At 46.1% G+C, this 21,898-nt stretch overlaps 1 protein-coding gene across 1 annotated transcript in view; it reads right to left on the reverse strand.

Moving 5' to 3' along the window:
• Positions 1-16,498: 16,498 nt before the first annotated feature.
• CHSY1 (chondroitin sulfate synthase 1) overlaps positions 16,499-21,898 on the reverse strand; it is a 66,559-nt gene continuing 61,159 nt past the window's right edge. Inside the window, exon 3 of the mRNA XM_045560591.1 lies at positions 16,499-19,415. Coding sequence (XP_045416547.1) covers positions 17,826-19,415 — 1,590 coding nt within the window. The 3' untranslated portion in view covers positions 16,499-17,825. The remainder of the gene's footprint in view (positions 19,416-21,898) is intronic.

Below are 21,898 nucleotides of genomic sequence, written 5' to 3' on the forward strand. Positions count from 1 at the left end.
CTCCGTCTCAAAAAAAAAAAAGGCTGGAAAGCCACCTCCCCACCCCCTGACTACTGGGGTTCCCTCGAGGGAGCAGCCCTTCAGGCCAGACATGAAAGAGAAGAGGGCAGATCTGAGCTGGACAAGACGAAAGGCAGAAGCATGGGCGGTGGACACATGGAGGGCCAGACCAGGGAAAAGGGATTTGCAGTAGTCAGAATGTTCTCTGTTATCAGTGACAGAAACCAATTCGGAGAAGCAGGGCAAAAAAAAAAAAAGGGGGGGGGAATCAATCTATAGGCTTATGCACCTGAAATATCCAAGGTGGGCTGCTTTCAGGTATGGCTGGATCCAGGGGCTCAAGCAATGATATCATTCTCTCTCTTCACTTTCTTTGTCTCGATTTACCTTTCATTTCTGTGTAGACCTTTTATTTCTTACTGTAGAAGGGTTATTGTTGTCAAGGAAGGGGCTAGCAGTAGCCCAGGCTTCTATCATCCCAGCTTGGCAAGCCAAGCAGAGACATTTCTCTAGTAGCCACATAAAGGCCTGATTGGCCTGGATCCCAGGCCCTCTCTGGCCAGCCCCTGATGCCAGGGTGATGGGAGCACTAGCCTTGGGCAAGCCTGGGTCATGTGCCATCAATATGGCCAGGAGCAGGGGGACACCATGACCCACAATCCCACCAGGACTGTTTCTGGAGATGGAGGAGGATGATTATGCACAGAAAAGAAAAAGTCTGCCACAGCAGTCTGGGCTGTTGATATGGCACAAACAAAAGGCCAAGATGGAAGCCACCAGCCAGAGCAAAGCATTCTTGTTGGGAGAAGCAGGAAATGAGGTGGAAGGTGGGCCAGGGCCATCCCACAGAAGGCTCCACCCCTCCACCCAACACCCTCTCACTTTGCCTTCTGTCAAATCATCTGTGGATGCCACTCTACAACAACAACAACAACAACAAAACCAAACACCCCAATGCAAAAATGAGCAAAGGACTTGATTAGACATTTCTCCAAAGAAGATATACACATGGCTAATTAGGTGCTCAACATCACTACTCATTAGGGAAATACAAATCAAAACCACCTGAAATAGCACTTCACCTCCACTAGGATGGCTATGATAAAAAGAAAAAAAAAAATAACAAGTGTTGGTGAAGATGTGGAGAAATAGGAACCCTGTGCACTGTTGGTGGGAATGTGAAATGGTGCAGCCCCTGTGCAAAACAGTGTGATGGTTCCTGAAAAAATTAAAAATAGAACTACCATATGACCCAGCAATCCCACTTCTGGGTATATGCCCCAAAGAATTGAAAGCAGGATCTCAACGAAATATTTGCATAGCCATATTCACGGCAACATTATCCATAATAGCCAAAACGTAGAAAGAATATACATATAAAGGAATATTATTCAGCCTTAAAAACGAAGGAGATTCTGACACAGGCTGCAGCATGGATGGACCTTGAGGACATTATGCTGAGTGAAATAAGCCAGTCACGGAAGGACAAATACTGTATGATTCCACCTATACAAGGTACCTGGAATAGTCAATTCATAGAGACAAAGTAGAACGGTGGGTGCTGGGGGCTCAGGGGAGGGAAAAATGGGGAGTTACTTCATGGGTATGGAGTTTCAGTTTTGCAAAATGAAAAAGTTCTGCAAATGGATGGTGGTGATGGTAGAACAACAATGTGAAGGAACGTGGTTGTCTTAGTCGTCTTGGGCTGCCATAACAAAACACCATGGACACTGGGTGGCTTAAGCAGCAGACATTTATTTTCTCGTAGTTCCGGAGGCTGGAAGTCCAAGAGCAGAGTGGCGGCACCGTTGAGGTCTGATGAAGTCTCTCTTCCCACTGTGCTCACATGGCCTTTCCTCACTGCATGCCCGAGGACAGAGCTCTCTCTTCCTCTTCTTCTCAGGGCACTAATCCCACCACAAGGGCCCCACCCCTATGACATCACCTAAACCTAATCACCCCCCAAAGGCCCTACCGCCAAATACCATCCCACTGGGGGTCAGGGCTTCAGCATGAGAATTCGGGGTTGGGGGTGGTCAAACATTCAGCCCATAACAATACTTAATGTCACTAAACTGTACACTTAAAAATGGTTAAGATGGTAAATTTTATGTTATGTATGTTTTACCACAATTTGAAAAGATTATACAAGTAAAAAAAAAAAGTCGCCTGTGGAGTGAATTAAAGGTTCAGGTGCTTGGGTTCCACTGTAGTGATGGAGCGCCGGGTCTGGGACGGAGCCTGGGAGGGGCTGACCTCTCACGAGCTACGGCAGACCCGACGCCACAGTTTGGGAAGCACCACCTTAGGCAAAAGGGCGCCGGGGAAAGTTTTGAGCCGGGCAGTGGCAGGATGCAAGTGGAAGGTTTGCAGGGGTGTGCAGAAAGAGGTTCTAGAGCCTTCCTGTCCACATGACTGATAGGAGGAAGGGGAGGAAGAGGAACAAATAATGACAGGGACGGGTGAACGATCCCCAGAACAGGGTGAATGATCTCCAACGCAGCGCTGCCCAGAAACCCGCTGACCTCGGGGCCGTGGCCAGCCCAGCCAGCAGCCCCTCTTAATGGAAGGGGAGCAAGCTGCTTCCAGCCTGCTCTCCCAGAGTCACCCCAACTGAGGTGTCTTGCAGCAAGACCATCTGCAGAAAAAAAAGCAGTTTAGCTTCTTCCGCTGGAGGAAACCAGCCGGCGTCTCTGGGGCCAGGCCAGGGATGGGATCCAAGCTTCAGAGTGACCAGCAAGGACAAAGGCATCTGCACTGTCCCAGCTAACACCTGCCAGGAGGGAAACGAGAAACCCTCGCTGGGAACCTCGTGGCTCTGCTCCCAGCCCTCCAGCCGCCGCTGACCGCTTATCATTCACGGGGACAGACCTGGCAGGGAGGAGCGGAGTCGAGCCGAAGCCGCCCTCTCGGGAGCCATTTCCGGAGCCACCGGAGCTGCGAGGCGCTGCGCTTGTCCGGAGGCACTGTGGCATCTGTGGGAGGAAGACAGACATGTGGCCCGGCTCTCAGGCTGCGCTTTGCCAGACGAGATAAAGGGATCGGTTTCTCCCGGGGCCTCTTTCTGCTCTCTGAACGCTTTCCAAGTCCCAAACCAGCTCTACCCAGAGTGATAAAGAAGTGTGTGAACTCCACGCCCCAGAGACTGGTTTCCTCCTCCCTTCCAAGGTGAGTCCAGCCAGGTGACAGCTGGACTCAACCAGAAAATGGAAAAAGAGAGGAGGGACAGACCAGGGGACCTTCCCTGCCACAGAGAGCCTTTGACGGTGGAGAGATGGGAGACGGGTTTCTGTGTTGGCTCTTGGATCCTGCTGCCAACAAAGCAACCACTCTGAAGAATATTTTCGGAAGATTGATGTCATGCACTTAGTGCCAATCTTTGGCCTCAGATGTGCCCCTGAGGGTCCCTGACTCCAGAAGGTGCCTCCCAGCACCGCACCCATCCAGGTCTCCGTGATTTAGCCAGAGAACCTCAGGTTCCTTTTCTCGCTCCCATTATGCACACGTTTTATAAAAACCCTGGATGATGCTATTATGGTTTAAATTGTGTCCACCTCCCTCCCAAACTCACATGTTGGAGTCCTACCCCCAGATACCCCAGAATGGGACCTTATTTGGAACTAGGGTCATTGCAGATGTAGTTAGTTAAGTAAGATGAGGTCATACTGGAATAGAGTAGACCATACTCTAAAACCACAAGAGTCCTTATAAAAAGGGGAAATTCAGACACGGAGACACACATGATGGGAAGACAGTGTGAAACACAGGGAGAAGACGGCCATCTGCAGGCTAAGGAGAGAGGCCTGGAACTGATCCTTCCCTCTTGGCCTCAAAAGGAACCACCCCTGCTGACACCTTAGTCTCAGACTTTCGGCCTCCAGGACTGAGACACGAAATTTCTGTTGTTTAAGCCACCCAATTTGTGGTACTTTTTTCAGCACCCCTAAATCCCCTCTATTAAATGCCTTAGTGCTGGAAATGCCTCAGGTGGTTTCCATTTCCCACACCGAATCCTGATTGATAAAAATAATTTGGTAAGTCTTATTTCAGACATTTCTGCAGAGAATTTAAGTAACATGCATTGGTTCCCTATTTATTTATTTTATTTTTTTGAGACAGAGTCTCACTCTGTTGCCCAGGCTAGAGTGCCGTGGCGTCAGCCTAGCTCACAGCAACCTCAGACTCCTGGGCTTAAGCGATCCTCCTGCCTCAGCCTCCCGAGTAGCTGGGACTACAGGCATGCGCCACCATGCCCTGCTAATTTTTTCTATACATATTTTTAGTTGTCCAGCTAATTTCTTTCTTTATTATCATACGTTCTTTGCTTTTTTCAGTAAGTCTCACTATCTTTGAATTCATTTCTAGACAACAGCATGGAGTTTGGCTTTTTAAAAAAATTTATGAACATAGAAGTAATATCTTTCTGTTGGCTTCTTTCACCCATTTGCCTGTGGAATTCATCTGTTGCTACACGTAACAACAGTTCATTGGTTTTCATTGCTGTATCGTATTTCATTGTATAAATATACACTTACCTTATTTTATTCATCCGCATTTATTTTTTGTGGACCTTTGCATTATCTCTGATGTTTGGCTGCTGTGAACATTCTTCCATATGAATCCTAGCGCACGTGCCACACATTGCAATTGGGTAAATATAGTAATTCAGAGGGACATCGCCAGATCACACAGTGCCTGTGTTGTCACTTGATCAGATAGTGCCAAACTGATTTCCAGTGAGTTCAGACCAATGCATCCTCCCCTTGGCAGTGGGTGGGTTCCCTTCCTCTACGTCCTCAATAGCACTAAGGATCGTTAGACTTTACAGTTTTTCCAGTCCAGTGGTGTGTGGTGGCATCTCATTGTGGTTTTAATTTGCAAACTCCTGTTTACTAATGAAATTGAGTATCTTTTCATGTTTATTGGCCATGTGGCCTTCCTTTGCTGTGGAATTCTTATTTGAAACTTTTGCCTGTTCCCATGGGTCAGTTTGTTGCTGTTATTGGCTTATAGCAGTGCTTTTTATATTCTAGATGTAAGTCCTTTGTCAGTTATGTGTGTTGCAAACATTCTCTCCCAACTCGATGGCTTGTCTTTTTGTTCCCTTTATGATGTCTTTTGGTGTAGGTGGATTTATTAGTCTTCTCTTTTACGGTTAGTCAATTTTGGGGGTCTCCTTTAAGAAACCCTTCCTTACTCCGAGGTGAAGAAGATATTCTACTAATCTCTTTCCTAAAAGTTTTATTGTCTTACCTTTCACATTCAGGTCTTTAATCTACCCGTAATTACTTTGTAGATCATATAAGGTCAGGGGCCAATTATACCCAATCGTCCCAGAACTATTTGTTGAAAACTCAGTCTTCTACTACAGATCTGGAAGCCACCTGTGTCACATTTGGTATCCACATACATGCAGACCTATTTCTGAATTCTCTGGCCTGTCCCCTTCATCTGTCTGTCTGCCCCGGGCTTTACGTAAGCAGTCCCCTGTTACAGCACAGTGTGGCAGAACTGCATTTTGAAAGCAAATGTTTCCCCCCACCCCACTATTTCCTGTTAGCCCTTGCCGCTCCCTCCTTCTGGCAGTGGGCCTGGGAGACATCCATTAACTCAAGGGATGGTTGTTGCAGAAGAACATAGATAATAAATGGTCAAGTGCTTGACTTTTAAATTTCAAGAGAATACAGATAAGTCAGAGCTAGTATCTCATACCCGTGAGATTAAAGATTCCTTGGATGAAGCTGAGGAGTGAGGGGGAGGGAGAGCTTGGGGACAGGCTTCCTGTATCTAGGCCATCTCTCTTGACTCCTTGGATTCTTGGAAACCAAAGAGCAGTGAGAACTGGTAATATTTCAGGTATTAGCCAGACCCCAGATTTACCCCCATGCCTGGCAGTGTTGGAGCAGTGAAATGGAAGAGCCCCAAAAGGTGACAAATGTTTCCTAAATGTGGCAAGCAGCACTGCCAAAATGAGAAAGGGCAGCCCATCCAGAGAAGCCTTGCATTGGAGTTGAGGGCATGGTAGTGACTTGTGCGGCCCATGGCCATCGTCCAGTGGCCAGGACACCTCAGCTGGCACTCCTTTCACACAGCAGGTCTGTAGTCCAGTGCCAAGTGCAAATGGTGAGAATAGACATCCTTGCCTTGTTTCCAGCGAGAGAGTAAAGTATTCGACACTTCACCACCAAGTGTAACGTTAGCTCTCAGGGTTTGTGGTCTATACCCTTTATAAGAATTAAGAAGTTCCCTTCCTTTCCTAGTTTGCTGAGTTAATATCATAGGTGAGTGGTGAATTTTATCAAGTGCTTTTTCTGCATATGTGATTTTCCACTTTATTCTATTAACATGATAAACTCTATTGACTGATCCTTGAATGTTGTAACAACCCTAAATTCCTGGCACAGTCATCACATGTTGCTGGATTCAATTTGTTAATATTTTACGAAGCATTTTGGTGTTTATATTCATAAAAGATATTGGTTATTTCCTTTATGTGATGGAATTTTCTTTTTCTGTGATGTCTTGGTTAGGTCTTGGTTCTGGAGTTATACTGGCCTTTGAGACATAATTGAGAAGTGTCTTCTTCCTCTATGTCCTAACAGTTTCTGTGAGATTCATAGTATTTCCTCATTAAAAATTGATAAAATTCACCAGTGAATAAAGCCACCTTAACCTAGAGGTTCCCCCCAACCCTGTGTTCCAGTTTGGTTTTTTTAAAATTACAAGTTAAATTTCTTATTATAAATAGAGCTATTCAGATTATCTATTTTACCTTGTGTCAGTTTGGTAAAGTATATTTTTAAAGAAATTTGGCCATTTCATCTACGTTACTGAATTTATTGACATACAGTTAATCATAACGTTTACTTATTACTCTTAATATAATAGCTTCAGGATATATGGTAATATCCTCTTTTTCATTTCTGATATTGATAATTCTTGTTTTGTCCATTTTTTCCCATTAATCAGTCTTATAGGGCTTTGCTAATTTCATTAATCTTAAAAAAAAAAACCTTTTGCCTTTTCCTGAATGTGCCATTAAGTTCATTCAGTGAATTTTTCATTTTAGATGTATTTTTCATCCATGAAGTGCTTTTTTCTATTTTCTGTTTCTCAATTAAGGTTCCTCATTATGGTTCATTGGGACTATTTTCCTTTATATCCTAGAATATTTTTATAATAGCTGTTTCAAAGTTCTTGGCCAGGCATGGTGGCTCATGCCTATAATCCTAGCATTCTGGGAGGCCAAGGCGGGAGGATAGCTTGAGGTTAGGAGCTTGAAACCAGCCTGAGCAAGAGCCAGACCCCGTCTCTACTAAAAATAGAAAAAAATAGCAGGGCATGGTGTTGTGTGCCTGTACTCCCAGCTACTCAGGAGATTGAGGCAAGAGGATCCCTTGAGCCCAGGAGTTTGAGGTTGCTGTGAGCTAGGCTGATGCCACGGCACTCTAGCTCAGGCAACAGAGCGAGACTCTGTCTCAAAAAAAAAAAAAAAAGTTCTTATCTGCTAATTTGACCACCTGGTTCCTCTCTAGGTTTCTATTGACTGATTTTTCTCTTGACTATAGGTCATATTTCCCTGTTGCTTCACACATCTACTAATAAAAAGTTAATAGTCTCATGTGACAGCTAGACAACCATCAGATCTTGGTAAGAAGCCCCTGCATAAGTGCTGGAATTCACAGGGTTTGGTGTTGAGAGTCTAGAGTGAGGATGGGGAGCTATGACTAAAACTCTTCCCAAGGCACTAAGAAAAGATTTAATGCAAGGGAAATTCTGGGCATCATAGATGATCTGTTGTACAAGCTCTGGATTATGTTATCTTCCTTTGAAGAGTATTGATTTTTGTTAAATTCCTGAAAAATCATCTTGATTTTATGGAGGCTTGGTTTTCACAGTTTATTAGGGAAGGTCTGTTTGGGTTTTTCCATTGGTATTAGGATAAACATGAGCCAGAATCTTTGTTGCTAATATATAACCCACCTGGTGTTTCGATGGAAATTGGCCCCTCTAATTTAGTAGGGCTCTAACTCCAAACTCTGACTCCCTTGCAATGGAAAGCAGCTGAAATGTCTGATAAGCTTTATCCAGCCATTGCTTTCTTCTGGGTTCCTAGGAGACTCCACCATGCAAACATCGTTAGGAGTCAATTGAGTTTGAGAAAGAAATTAATATGCAGATTTAGGGGTTTCACCCTCTGATCTCCCTCCTTCCTGGGATTTTCCTCCTCTTCCAGCTTCTCTGCCAGCTCTAAACTCCATCCTATGACACATCAAGACAATAATTATAGAATTTTCTGAGTTCTAACCCCCAAAGTGCTCTGTGGCCTCGACAGCACACTGCGGGGAAGGTCTGTGTAAATGCTATGCATCTCACCCATGCAGTGCCCTGTTTCAAGAGTCAGATTCCCTCCAGTTTCTACCTGATCTTGGTTATTCTCTGGGCCTTTTAATAGTTGTTTCTTTGTAGGTTTTTTTTTTTAATTGTTGCTACTTTGTCCATAGTTTAAATTATTGCTATTGGTGGGAGGACTAGTCTGATACCAGATACCCCACTATTCTTAGAATGAGAATTTTCTGAACACTGTGAATTTTGAAAAAATGATTTTACTGCATCTATATTAGATAGCGTGCTCATGAAATCTTTAAAAAATTCAATCTTTTAAAAGGCAGAGAAAAATTAAGCAGGCAAACTATCTATGAGCTCTACATTTTTTCTGCAGTCCTGAAAACATCCCATGCAAGGGGCTGCCGTTTCCTGGTAGTCTGCGAGCAGACTAAGTTGAGGATCTGGAATCTCCCTGACAGGTAGATGCACTGCATTTTTTTTTTCCTCCCAGAATTAGATTTTGGAATAAGGCTGATCTGGTATGAATTTTGGATCTGCCATTTATTATTACAGCTCTGTGACCTTGAGCATGTTACCTAAGCTCTCTGGGCTTCTTTCTTCATCTGAAACCTGAGGTCAGGAATACTGCCCTCACAGGGATTGAGGGAGCAGTAAGTGAAGGAACATATATCAAGTGCCTGGCACTTAGGAACTGTTCCATAGATGTTAACTTTATGATTCAAGAGGGAAAGCATTCCGTATCTGTGAAGTAAGGTTCTTGTTCTTATACCAAAACCATTTGATTGTTTTCACCTAAAAACTGAATATCTCAGGCTGTCTTTATAGAAATATTTAATCTTAACTGTTATTTGCCTTTGGCAAATAACCCAGCCAAGAGGTTAGAATAGAAGTAAAGGGTAACTAACATTGCCTGCACACCATGACCTTCCAGGTCCCTGCTGGGTCACAGAGCCAAAGTGTGCTGCAGTCTGGGCTGGCCTGGCGTGGCAGCAGGCAACCCGCTGCTGGAGACGCCAAGTCCCCATGTAGGAGAGAGAACACCAGGGCACAAGCAAGGGGCCCTGGCATGGGGTGAGAGGCATGCCTGAAACCCTGCCTCAGGGGCCCAGAGTAGCCCGACTGAGAGGGTCACACTGCTGCAGAATCTGCAAGGGAGCCCAGGGGAGCGAGGGTGGGCATGCCAGGCACAGGGTGCCACACGGGCACAGCGCGGGTTCTGAGAGGGATTTCCTGGGCTCCTCTTCAGTAGGAGGAGGGAGTGCCCAGGGGGTGTGGCGATCGGGTGGGGGCCACAGAGCACGGATGAGGTTGAACTGGAGCAGTGTCTGGGCAGGAAAGCCGAGATAAGATTGTTTTTGTTTTTAAGGAAAAGGCTGGACTGGAGGCGCAGGAAATGGGCAGGGCGCCTGAAAATGCAGCTTTGCCAGGAGATGAGAGGACAGGACAGGTGGAGGGGCCAGCCTACGACATTACCCAGGAGCGATTCATGGGATTTGATGACTCACCAGACCTGGGTCTGGAAGGAGTTTTAAGCAGTCACATTTCTAGGTGGGAAGATAGTGTGGGGGGAGACACTAAGCTGTCAGGTTCTGTCCATTCTCTGATCAGTCTTGGGAGGGAATGATAACTGTGCCCATTTTACAGAGGAGGAAGCTGAGCCCTGGCACATGTGAGTAAGCTGTCCATGGTCACACAGCTGCAGGCAGACTGGCACAGTGCCTGATCCATCCTCTGTGGAGTTGATCCAAACCAGTGCTATGCTGGTAAATCCAACCCCCCAAAAAAGCCTGCTTTGAAGCATTTGCCATTTCCTGTGGTGTAAATACTCCCACCTCGGCCAATTTCAGACTCCCAGGGTGATGTCACTGCATGTGGTGATGGGAATCAGTTTTCACGAGCCGGTCCCTAGCCAGCTCCAGCCCACCACTGACTCCAACCCAGGTCAGCCCGGCTCTGAGGCCCCTTTCTCTTCCACAGCTCCAAGCCCAGGGCTCGAAGTCAACCCAGGTCTTTGTATTTTTAGTCACTGCCCTTCACGCCAATCTCTCATGGGTTTATATCACCGCAGGTTGGCATATGCAACGGATAGGAAAATGCCAAACAGCACGGTGGAATCACTAACCCTCGTTCTGTCGCCGACCCCGGGCCCCCCCTGCTGTTTCAGGATGTACAACTTAGTGAAATCTTCTCGAGCCACTCTCAAGCAGCGAATCTACGCGGAGGGACGTTCTGCTGAGAGCACGCAGGAAACACTGCGGCGCGGGGTATCTGGTTTCATGCTCGCTGCAGCTGGGCAAAGCTCCTGCACGAGCAGCAGCAGGTACCTGCTCACCGTTCAGAACCCAGACACAGCCATTTCTTGTCCCAAGTAGGAACTGTTTGATGGCAAATTCGGCAAGTGGATTCAATTTGCACAGCATCTGTCTTCAAAGTTGGCAGCCCTACATTCCCTCAATTCATTTCGAGACAATGTGCGGCACTTCAGTACCAGACCTATGAAAGTCCACATGCGTCACATTTTCTCCCAAACCCCTGGGCTTGCGGGGAAATTCCTGCTAACTTGAAACTGACTGCCGTGGAGGGAGACGCGAGGCAGATCCATGAAGGCAGGAAAAGAGGGCAGGGGGCCTCATGGACGGGGCACTTCTGTGTGTGAGGAGGGGACAGGGCACTGGGGTGAAATGGAGCAGTTCCGTGACAAACTCAATTCCCAGTGCAACTAGGCGGCAGCTGGCGCCAGCAGCAGTGACTGGAGGGAAGGCTGCCGGGCTGTGGGGAGAGGAGGGCAGCGAGACAACACTGCAGGTCATTAACCCAGGGCCACAAGCTAACTGTAGGGTCCCCAAGTCAGGTGGGCAGTGGAAGCCAAGTGTCCTCCAGGGGAGGCTTGGCAACGGAGACCCGGCTTCTGGGCAGGCAGAGAGGCCACGGCTGCCCAGCAAGTCCTGGCAGGGCCACGGGAAACCAGCTGGGCTCACAGGGCCTGCCCATCCCGCCGAGCTGACGGAACATAAATGTCACATCCTCCCGAGGACGTGGCCCAGACGGTGAGTGTGCCGACAACCCACCCAGAGAAACTGGGCCTGGTGAGCTTTTGCTGGAAGGCACATCCTCTCGGGAGAAGGGCCCATCCCCAAATCTAATTTTAAAGGAGGCCTATGAATCATAATCCAAACCGCTCATTACCCAGCGACTGCGTGGGGAGCCGCCTCAGACCTTTCGGCTGCTCTTGCCCTCGGAGGCGGCTAAGGTCCACGCTCTTAACAGTCACCCTCCTGGAGCCCCGGCCCCTCTTGGACGTCCGCAGCTCACCGGCGCCGGGACAGGTGCCTCCCAGCGCCCTTTCCTGCAGGGAGGTGCAGCGTGTCTTCCTTTCATCGCCTTGATAACCTACAGGCCATGTTTGGCAGGCTTTTAAATTAACCCGCCTGGTGAAGATCTCATGATTTATGACTTAAATGCTGTCCCTGAGTAAACAAATCTTATCGTGAATTCTTTAAACTGTTGACATACTGATTAATACGTCACCTACTGGTACTGATTTAGTTATTTATTTGTTGTTAAATCATAAAGTTTTGCTGATTGTCTTGCCTGTAGAACATTTTAGCCTGCATGTTATAATCTGTAGCCAGTGACTCTAACCTCTAGATTGTAGCCTCCAATGACAAGGACAGCTCTGCAATGAGAAGTCCCCCTCCAGTCTTCTAGGCTTTCCCATAAACTCCTTTCAACTTGTAGCAGACCCCGGCACATGCTCAACGTGGTTGGTGTCTTCCCAGGTCGAGCCTCACATTTGGCTTCCAATTAGCCTTTATCAAGTCATTTCTGCCTCAACAGCCTTCAATTCAGTCAACAGCCTGTTCCTCCTATGAAAGTGCTCATTCACAGGCTCTCCAAGCCCCAGCACTGTGGTCTAACCCATAGCCAAACACAACCTTCAAATGTAATAATGTAGCACAGAAGCTAAATAACTTAGAACATATATTTCATATCTGACATTATATAAAATATCATTGATCTTGATCTTTGAAAATTGCCTAGAATGTAGGTAAGGGAGGTCAGCAGTTTCATCTTTTTTTTTTTTTTTTTTCAGAGACAGGGTCTTGCTGTGCTGCCCAGGCTGGGGTACAGTAGCCTCATTATAGCTCACTGCAGCCTTGAACTCCTGGGCTCAAGTGGGAATATCAAAGCCTCCCGAGTAGCTGGGACTACAGGTGTGCGCCACCATGCCCAGCTAACTTTTCTATTTTTTTATGGAGATGGGGTCTCACTCTTGCTCAGGCTGGACTTGAACTCCTGGCCTCAAGCACTCCTCCCACCTCGGCCTCCCAGAGTGCTAGGATTACAGGTATGAGCAACCACGCTCGGCCCAGTAGTTTCAGCTTTGAGTATCAAAATTAATTCTCATCTGCTTGCAAATGGACACTCTCCCCACCAGAAAGTCATCCTGGCTCCCCAGGGGCAGCCTGGTGCCTCTTGGTCACGTCCATCCCCGCCCAGCCTTGCTGCCGCCTTGCTGAGTCCGGAAAGAGTCACTCTTATCTTGAGCCGCCCCTCTCCCGGAGGAGCGGAGTGTACCTCTTTCCAAAGAAGCCCTCTGCCTGGAACTTGTCTTTCCTCACTCCCTGAGTCATCGCTAAGTCTGTCTGCCTTTTTCTCCCTTTGCTGTGACTCAAGTCTTGCAGTCACAGTGTGGGGTTTGTGGAGTTGCCGCTTTCACAGGGTGACGCAAGCCAGATACTGGGTGCCATTCTCCCACAGTATTTCTTGAAGGTCATTTCGTTGTTCAGGTTTATTTTTAAAAGGTTTCATTAGAATTGCTAGTAGGTATAAAATGTCAAGGTTGACCAAATAAAATACCAGATGACTTAGTGCTCTATCAGAAATGGCCAAATTCCCAAGCCCCTTGGCTCTGGCCGTGGATGATCCAAAGTATGAAAAGAGCGACGTGCAAAAGATGCTCCTGTCGTGTTACTAAAGGTGGAGCCCCGGGGGCACTGGCGGTGGTCAGTTATTAGGGAAATCCTCAACTCCGGGAGAGGAGGCGGCCTTTAGGTGATTTTAAAGTACCAATGTTTTAAGCAAAGGAAAAAAAAGAGCAAGATGCCAAATTGCATATAACCATCATATGCAACTACACATGCCTGCAACCCCCCAGAGAATCTGCCAGAATGGGAACAAGGTGGCAGAGAGGAAGGGACTGTGTCTTTCCTTCCCCTTCTCTACTTCCTTATATACGTATCTTTGTGTATTGCGGTTACATTGTTATTTACGATGGAAGAAACAGAATTCACTTAAAAATCCAAAATGTTTCCTTCCCCACATGAGTGGGATCATTTGGAAGTGCACCCGTAGAAACAGTTCCTTTCTAGCTTCAGACCTCAGCATTTTGAGGATATGAGTGAAACTACCCTTTAGTTCTGTGACAAGAAGTAAGCTTTTGTTTGCCTAAAGACCGACCCAAACTTCATTCAGAATCAATGAGTTTGAAGGTCACCTTGAGGTTTGGCTGGAATCGTTTTCTTTTCTCAGATGGGAATGTCTGTGGAGCAACAAGGTAGGTGTGCCCAGGGCTGAGGCCTGACCGGGGTGATGAGACACAGCAAGTTGGCAAGAGGGAAGAGGAGGTGGCAGCCCGGGCAGGAGCGTCGCCAGCTTAACCGTGAGGGACTGCTTAATGGAGAGCAGCTCATTACAGACACACCAGCTTCATTTAAGGAGATGCCAGAGCTTGTTTAATTTTTGTTATCTTTGATTTGATCAATTTCTTATTACATTTTCTCATTAAAAAGTAGTCAGGCATAACTGACTACTCATACCATTTTAAAGAAAGTGTAGCTAGAATGTTCTTTAAAGGACACAATTTCATTTCTGTCTGTATTAGTAAGAAATGAAGAGCCTCATAACTGAAATATAATTAATGGTAAATTAAACACATTAGAAACTATCTGATGCCAGACATGTGAGTGGTTTAACTGCACTGAGGACAAGCCAGGCCCTAATGTGGTGGGCCTCACGGTTTCCGGTTGAAGATCTACACCCACCCCCTCACCCCCACACTCCTGCACAAAACCAAACCAAACTGTGAAGCGTATTCTTTCTACTGGAAGTCATTCAAAATGAGTTGCTGTAATTTGATCCACTGCATTGTAACTCTACGTTGTCATCGCATCCATAACAAGTCACAGTAAGCAGATGTGGTGTGAGCATTTTCAAGTGGAACAGAAAGGGATGTCTTTTGAGGGGTGGGAAAGCACAGTGGGGCCCGCCGAGGCAGGCAGCAGCCCTGTGCAGCCCTTTAGCCCACAGACCCCCCAGCAAGCTCCCCAGCCACTGGAGCACATAAGCTCCTTTGCACCAGAGATTATAGCAATTTATACAGCAGTAATGCAGCCTAATTCCTAGGGCGGGCGTCTGAGCAGGAGCGGGGAGGGCTGGCCCTTGGTTCCTCCCCTGACAAGAGAGCAGAAGAAACTTTAGACACATGGGGTCCTGGGACCCCTCAGCCGCTGGCGAACAGTGCAGCAGGCAGGTGTCCTTGCAGGTGTGTCACCTTCCTGGATGATGGGTCTTCAAAGGCAAGACCCCGCAGCCCGAGGAAGCCTCCTCCTAAGATGAGACTGAGTGTGGTGACTGTGGCTCACGGGCACGTACATTTGACTCTGTGAACACAGAGTAATAAACAAAGGCGGCTGCAGAGAGCGCCCAGACCTCTAGGTGATCCATTAAGGGCATGGGAAGGAAGCAAAACATGACTGTCATTTAGCTCAAGTCAAACACCAGGACAAATGGCGAGTGAGGGCTCCAAGCGGGCAAAGGCATGTATCAGCCACACCCCCTCTATCTGCTGTCCGGGAAAAAGAAACCCCACGTCCACTCCTGGGGTGAGTCAGGGCCTGGGCTTTGAGGCCTTTGTAAAATAGGATGTGGTCAGAGTGTGAGGGCAGGAAGGAGGCTCAGCAGACTCTGCCCGCAAGGCTCCAGAATGTGATTGCGTGATCGTGGAGATCGGTGGCAGCAAAGGGGCCTTGGGGGCTGGGGAGCCTCCCGCACAGCCGGGGAGGTGTCCAGCGGAGTCGGGGATGACAGACGAGCGGGCAGTGGGGGTGAGGCTGAGGAGGCCCCTGGGTGCCAGTGGGACTTTCAAGTCCACCCTCCAGACAAAAGGAGAGCACTGGAGTGACCGAGGAGCGGCCGGGAGCGGTGAAGCCTGGGGCCAGCAGGCAGAGTCAGGGCTGCATCTCTGGAGACTGAGCCTTGCCGGGAGGTGGCGCTTCTGGGGACACCAACACCGCTAGCAGGAGGAGGGACAGCTGAGCAGAGTGGGAGCAGGGAGGCGAAGGGCGAGTTTAATCAAGGGTCACCGAAATGCTGGACGGACACGAAGCACGATAGACCCGTCACTCATGCACCATCCCAAATCCCTAGGGTTCACTATTAGGATAAATAGAAGAGAATTTAAATCACTTTGTCATCAAGAGGCGTATTATGCTTTTCCTTATTGAAGAATAAAAATGTCTCCGCTTTTTTCCAAGAAAAAAACTAAACACACCCACAGAGTAAATGGCAATTAGGCTGAATTACAGCAATTTCTTTCTGTGAGCACGATGTCATTATGGTGCGACTTAACTGTCATTACACTGTAAATACCTATCCTGGGAGTATAGTTCTCATCCACAAAAGGTTGCTACCTTGGCATCAAAGATCTCACTTTTTTTGATTCTTGGATTAGAAAGCAACCGGATGCCATTTATCCTCTAGCTAGAGCGATCCCGAAACCCTGAGGACGTTTGTGCACACACAGCGTCAGGTGGGGCACTTGTTAAAATGCAGATTCTGTGGGGCCCAGGAAGGTACATTTGAATCTTCCAGACAGAGCCTGGACCTGGTTTGAAGACCCTTGTCTCAGAGGATGCCGAGGCAGTAAGCTGGTGAGGAGCAAACAAAAAACGAGTTCATTCTAGGAAAAAATAGAGGAGGAGACACTTGAAAGTTAGTTTCATTTCACTTCCACCTGCAGCCCACAGAAATATTTCTCTCAAATAAATTGAAAACCTTTTTGAATCCATGTTTTAAGTTTTTTACTGTTCAAATGTAATACAATTCTTCAGCTAAAACAGGAATAATGAGACAAAATGGTCCTGAAAAGTACAATAGAAAAATATTGTTCACTGGTTTATTTTTCCAAATGAGCAATAGGCTATTTACAAATAAGCAGATCTCCAATGACGTATATTAAAATGGCAAGTCTATCACCGTTTGAAATCTAAATGAAAAAAAAAATTTATTAAGGCACATTTGATCTGTGAGTTTAAAATAAACTTTCTGGTATAATGACAGATTCATTTTACTTTTGTCCCCAAAACACGTGAGCACCAAAATTGTCAAAGAACACTTAATATTTAGTAAAACAGTAAGGAATGTAAAAATTAAGGGGAGGGGGAAGCGTTTTCAAAAGGAAATCTTTGGAGATCAGTTTACTGCAAATAAAACATACTAAAACACCCTCCTGATACACATAAATACTAATAACTAACAGGTACTCAAGAAATGGCAGAGCTCTGAACAATGGATATTAAATAAATTAAAGGTATTTCAGATACAAAGGATAAAAAACAGCAATTAAAGAATGAAGACCATCTCTATGAAAAATCACACAGACAGGATGAAACGAACAAAACCAAATACACTTTTCCCCAATGATTTCATTAGGGGGTGTGTGTTTGTTTTAGCTTGTGTACATTAGGTTTATTACAATAATTCTTCTTTGTCATTCTAAACATTAATATTTTACCCTTTAAGGAGAAGGGTCAGAAAGAGAAAATATCAAATCCTTCTTGAAATTTAATGCCAGGTCCACTTAGGCCAAATGAATTGCAACAAGAACAGCCACACATCTTACTGTGCTTTCCTTATTCCTCTTGCTTTTAATAACCTACATGACCATGATGAGCAGAGTATAGTTTGGGGCAAATGATCAACTTTGGAAAGCTCTCCTGAAGATGATGATATAGTTACTATCACATTTCCTTATCTTACAACTGGAACATGAAATGGTTTTTTTTTTTTTAAAAATTGTAAAAAAGATAAAAGGTAGAATCTGTGAATGTTAACAGTCACAACAGAACATTTACCAGAGTTACAGTGTTTTGTTACAATAATACTTTGCAGGAATGTTCATGTTTTCTGTCATAGGATCGAGCAAAGGGGTCTGAAAGGATAAAAAAAGTTTTGTTCATCAGGTACATTTCAAGTCAAAATTAAGCAGGTCTGCTACATAATGTTCAGCAAGAAGATGTGTTCAAAGGCAAACATTGATCACATTCTTGTTCAAAAAGCTCAATCTTAAAGGAGTCCTATGTAAGAAAACCACTTGTAAAATATATCCTTGTATGGACTTCAAAAACTGATCATACAAAAAATTTTTGAAAAATAAATTAGATAATTAAAAACGTCTTTTCCAGCAGAGCTGGACATTAGGCTGTCCTCACTGAGCCATTATTGCTGCTTTTACTGTAGCTTGGATCATTTTTTTCTAGCCACATTTCAGCCAACTGCTGTGTAGATCCATATGTTGATGCTTTGGACCCCAAGCACATCTTGTACTGTTTGGGATCAAGATTGGGATCACAGAAGACAGGATGGTGGACATGGACTACTCCTACCTCTTGGCTCCTAAATGTCTTCAAACCTGCCTGGACAACCTTGTTGAAAAGGTCCACATCCTCCAGCCCCCAGCCTTGGATGGAAACATCAAAGCCGCCCACTTGGACAAGATCTCCCTTATAAATACAAGTGATGCCAAACCCATAGTTTCTCCAGAAGCCAGTTTTTTGAGTAAAGGCAAAATGGTTGTCACTGGGAACTTTCCCACTATAAACAACCTTTGGGTCATACTGACTAAAGATGATTGGAAAATATATCTGTTGGCCCAGAACTGTATTTGCTCGACATCGTTGAAGGAATTCTGTAGTAAACACGAGGTCAACATCGCAGAAGAAGAGCAAAGACTCATTATTAAACTGGGAAGATCCGACTTCCAGGGCTAGAGCTCTTGAAAACTCTCCAGACACAGGCAAAATCTGCATGTCAGCTTTGGGATACTTAATGCGGTAATCTCTCATCAGTTCAACTTGTTTGGCCTTGTCGGGGTTGGAGTCAGAATTGAAAAGCAGAACAACGAGCTTGACGTTCTGATTGGGGATAAGACACGTCTTCTCGAAGTTTCCCATAAATCTCACAAACATATCAAAACGTCCAGACAAAGGAATCAGTATATTTATCTTTTTATCTTTGGGTTCTTTGTGCTCATTTTTCGACCCGGGGAGCTGAAAGGGAACAAGCTTCTTCAGGGAATTCGAGAGAAAGGACAAGGATCCAGACTCTTGATTGATTTTCCTGGCCAATTCCTTGGCATCCAATGCCTCGTGCTCCACAAACTGGATCTTGCTGAAAGTCTGCTGTAGATACGCGTGCCTCCTCACGGGAACCGTCATTTTCTTCCCTTTGTGCTTTTTGTACAGAAGCAGCAGGTCCAGGATGTACTCGGCCCCGTACATGGGGTTCACCCGACGATAGCCATACTGGATCTCCTTGAAGTCGATGATGCGCCCTCTTGTCTTGGCGTTGGCATTGATCATCTCCATGACCTGCATGACAATGTCGTCCAAGGCTTCCCTCTGCGCAGAGTCCATGCCCCTTCGAGGGGGCTGGCCATCGGCCGCTGAATACAAGTATTTCCCAGTCAGAAACTCCCATTCTAGAATCTCCTCTCGCTGGCGGGCCTGAAACCTCATAAAGGAAGGAGGGATTCCCAGCTGGAGGTCTTCTTTATGGACCTCGGTGTTGCTGTATTTGCTCATCAGGACGATTTCTCGGTGGAGCTGTATTGTGCGATGACGAAGTTCGGCTATTTTGCGGCTGAGCATGTAGCTGTGGAGTCTGTACTGGTAGGGTGGGTTTTTGTTGGGGTGTAATGTGATGGCTCGGTGAATTTTACTATTATGGAGATCTCTAATGTACCCCTTTTTGTTCTGTTCATAATTCTCATAAAAAAGCTGCTGCATCTGTTAAGAAAAAAAAGATTACTAATTTAGTATAACATAACTGAGTGTTAGCATACTCTAAAAAAAACCTCACATACTAGAAATCTTTCTAAATGGGCCATACTGCAGAAAAGGCCCTAGATAAAGCCCAATAAACAGCAGCCTAATGAGATTAGAAGATATAAACTGCTTAAAAAAATAAGGCTTCATCAATAACCAGAGTTGGCCACTATAATTTTACAGGCAAACAGAATTACGGAAAGTTTTTCCATAATGAAAAACCATAAAATTAAGATCGAAGTGCACCAAACTGAGCATGCCTGAAAGAGACTGCCACCCCCGGTCCCCATCAGGCCTGCAAAAGGGATCCATGAGTCAAGGGTCCCTCGCTGAAGACGAGAATAGCAGACTCTGCAGCCACCCGCCTATGGGAATCAACTTCCTCCTGATGGAGCCAGAAGGATACGCCGAGCAAAGGATTAACACTGCTTCCGGGGGCTAAGGTAAAGGCAAGGCCGTCAGAGGCAGGAAGAGACCTGCTGCTGTCAGGGTGAGACGAGGTTCCGCAGAGTCTCTGGAAGCGAGCCCGAGTGGAAGGCCCTCTACGTGCCTGCTTGTCCCCTGTGGACGTGGACTGTGCTCCTGCGCGCTCAGCACTGGTCTCCGGCACCAGCAGAACCTCGTACTTGTGCCTGGGGGCTCAGAAAGTGCCGGCAGAGGGGAAGGGCGGGAATGAACAGGGCTCATCGTCCCGCAAACTCTCCCTCTGTCCTAGAACACAGGTCCTGGGGGAGTGTAAGCCTGAGGCCCACCGGCCAAATCGGGATCAGCCGCAACAGGTTCCCTCAGGAGGGAATGTGCTTAACGCTCAGTACACGTGGGGAAGGAGATGATGTTTTCACAAAGCCTTCTAAATGAAGAATAGTATTTCACACACACAAAAGCTTAGATGTTTAACAAAAATAACGTTTGAGGCTTGTATCTGGCAAATCTGTTCTGTTTCTTCCATTTGAGGGTCACAGTTTTGTTTTTTGTTCATATTGTTAAGGGATGATAGGATTTGGGCTGACTAGTTCATTTGCCTTTGGACAGTCACACTTCTGACTTTTTTCCTGAGTCACTTCAACTATCACAATAACAGAAAGATATAGATTGGTATATTTGTATTCCATTTTCTTTTCCTATACAATACTATAAGCTACCAATAAATGAGAACAATAAGAGTAAAAAGAAGGGAAATACTGTCAAAGAACGGCGTAAAGGAAAAAGAGAAGAGGCAGCTCCCACGCCGCCAGGCTCCAACTCGCCTTCTGCTGACCTTCCCTCGTGGACGCCTGTGGAGTCGGCCTTAGAGCAGGAATTGGAGGGAATGACAGTGCCCCCAACGTGCTGCTATTGTTTCTGACATTGCTTCCCACGTTTCTGATCCACATGTGAGATACATATATGGAATTACCCACAGAAGTCATTGCCAAATTTTACAATTAACTAAAAAAAAAAGGAAGGGGAGAACTGAGCCTCCCTAATCTAGGAGGATGACCACCGACTCTGACCTTTCTGTGTGCCCAGAGGTACCAGGTGCTGTGGGGCCACCACAGGCGACAGGCAGCGGATACTTGTTAGGTGGAATTTTACAACCCTCTTCTGTGGCCTACTCTCAACTACAGGAAAACAAACCTCAAACTCTTGCTTTAAATGACCTAAAGGAAAGATACAATCTGGGGCTTCCTGAGAGAAGGCAGGAAGTGACTAGTTCTGGGACTCCTTCAAGCCCTCGATGGTCTGGCCAGATAAAAACTACACTGAGATAAATGTGCGCTGCAAGTTTGGACGACCATGATTATTTCCCTCTCTTTTTACTCTGCTCCTAATGGGGGTCACAACAATATTAGTCTAATGAACTTCCTGCCCAGAGTGTCCTGGCTACTCATCTGGCTGATTCTTGGGTGCAAACTGCAGGGCTACAAGGTGACAAGTGAGTGTAGTCTGAGGATTCAAAAAGATGATGAAAGCTTTAGAAAAATTCTTTGCAAGACTAAAACCTTAAAACAAAGACAGTCATTTCACAATCCTGGGGGGCACTCACTCCTTGTGTGCCCCACCAGTAACAAGAACCTGCCACTGAGCCTCAGAACACGCTCCCAGGCTCCAAGAGGCCATTCTTCCCGTCTCACCAAAGCCAGCCTTCACAACATCAATCAAGAAACTGTGCATGCCACTGGCCTGTGATTGCACCCAAGGACACCACCGTGTAAGGAAGGCTCTGCCACAGCGCGGAAACCATCGATCTACCTGCTCTGTAACTGGGGAGTCGTAAAATCATTATTGTCTGCCATGTGATGGAAAGCTAGATAATAATTTTAGCAGAGATTTTATATATATTTGTTTCAAGTGTATGTGTATGCGTGTGTATAATTTCCATTTCATTTGCTGATAACTTTCAGTTTTTGACAATGAACATGAAAAGCCACAATATTTTTTTTGGAAGGTCCCTTCATTTCCAA

The sequence above is a fragment of the Lemur catta genome, chromosome 9 (genome assembly GCF_020740605.2).
Source record: "Lemur catta isolate mLemCat1 chromosome 9, mLemCat1.pri, whole genome shotgun sequence".
Lineage (NCBI taxonomy): Eukaryota > Metazoa > Chordata > Mammalia > Primates > Lemuridae > Lemur > Lemur catta.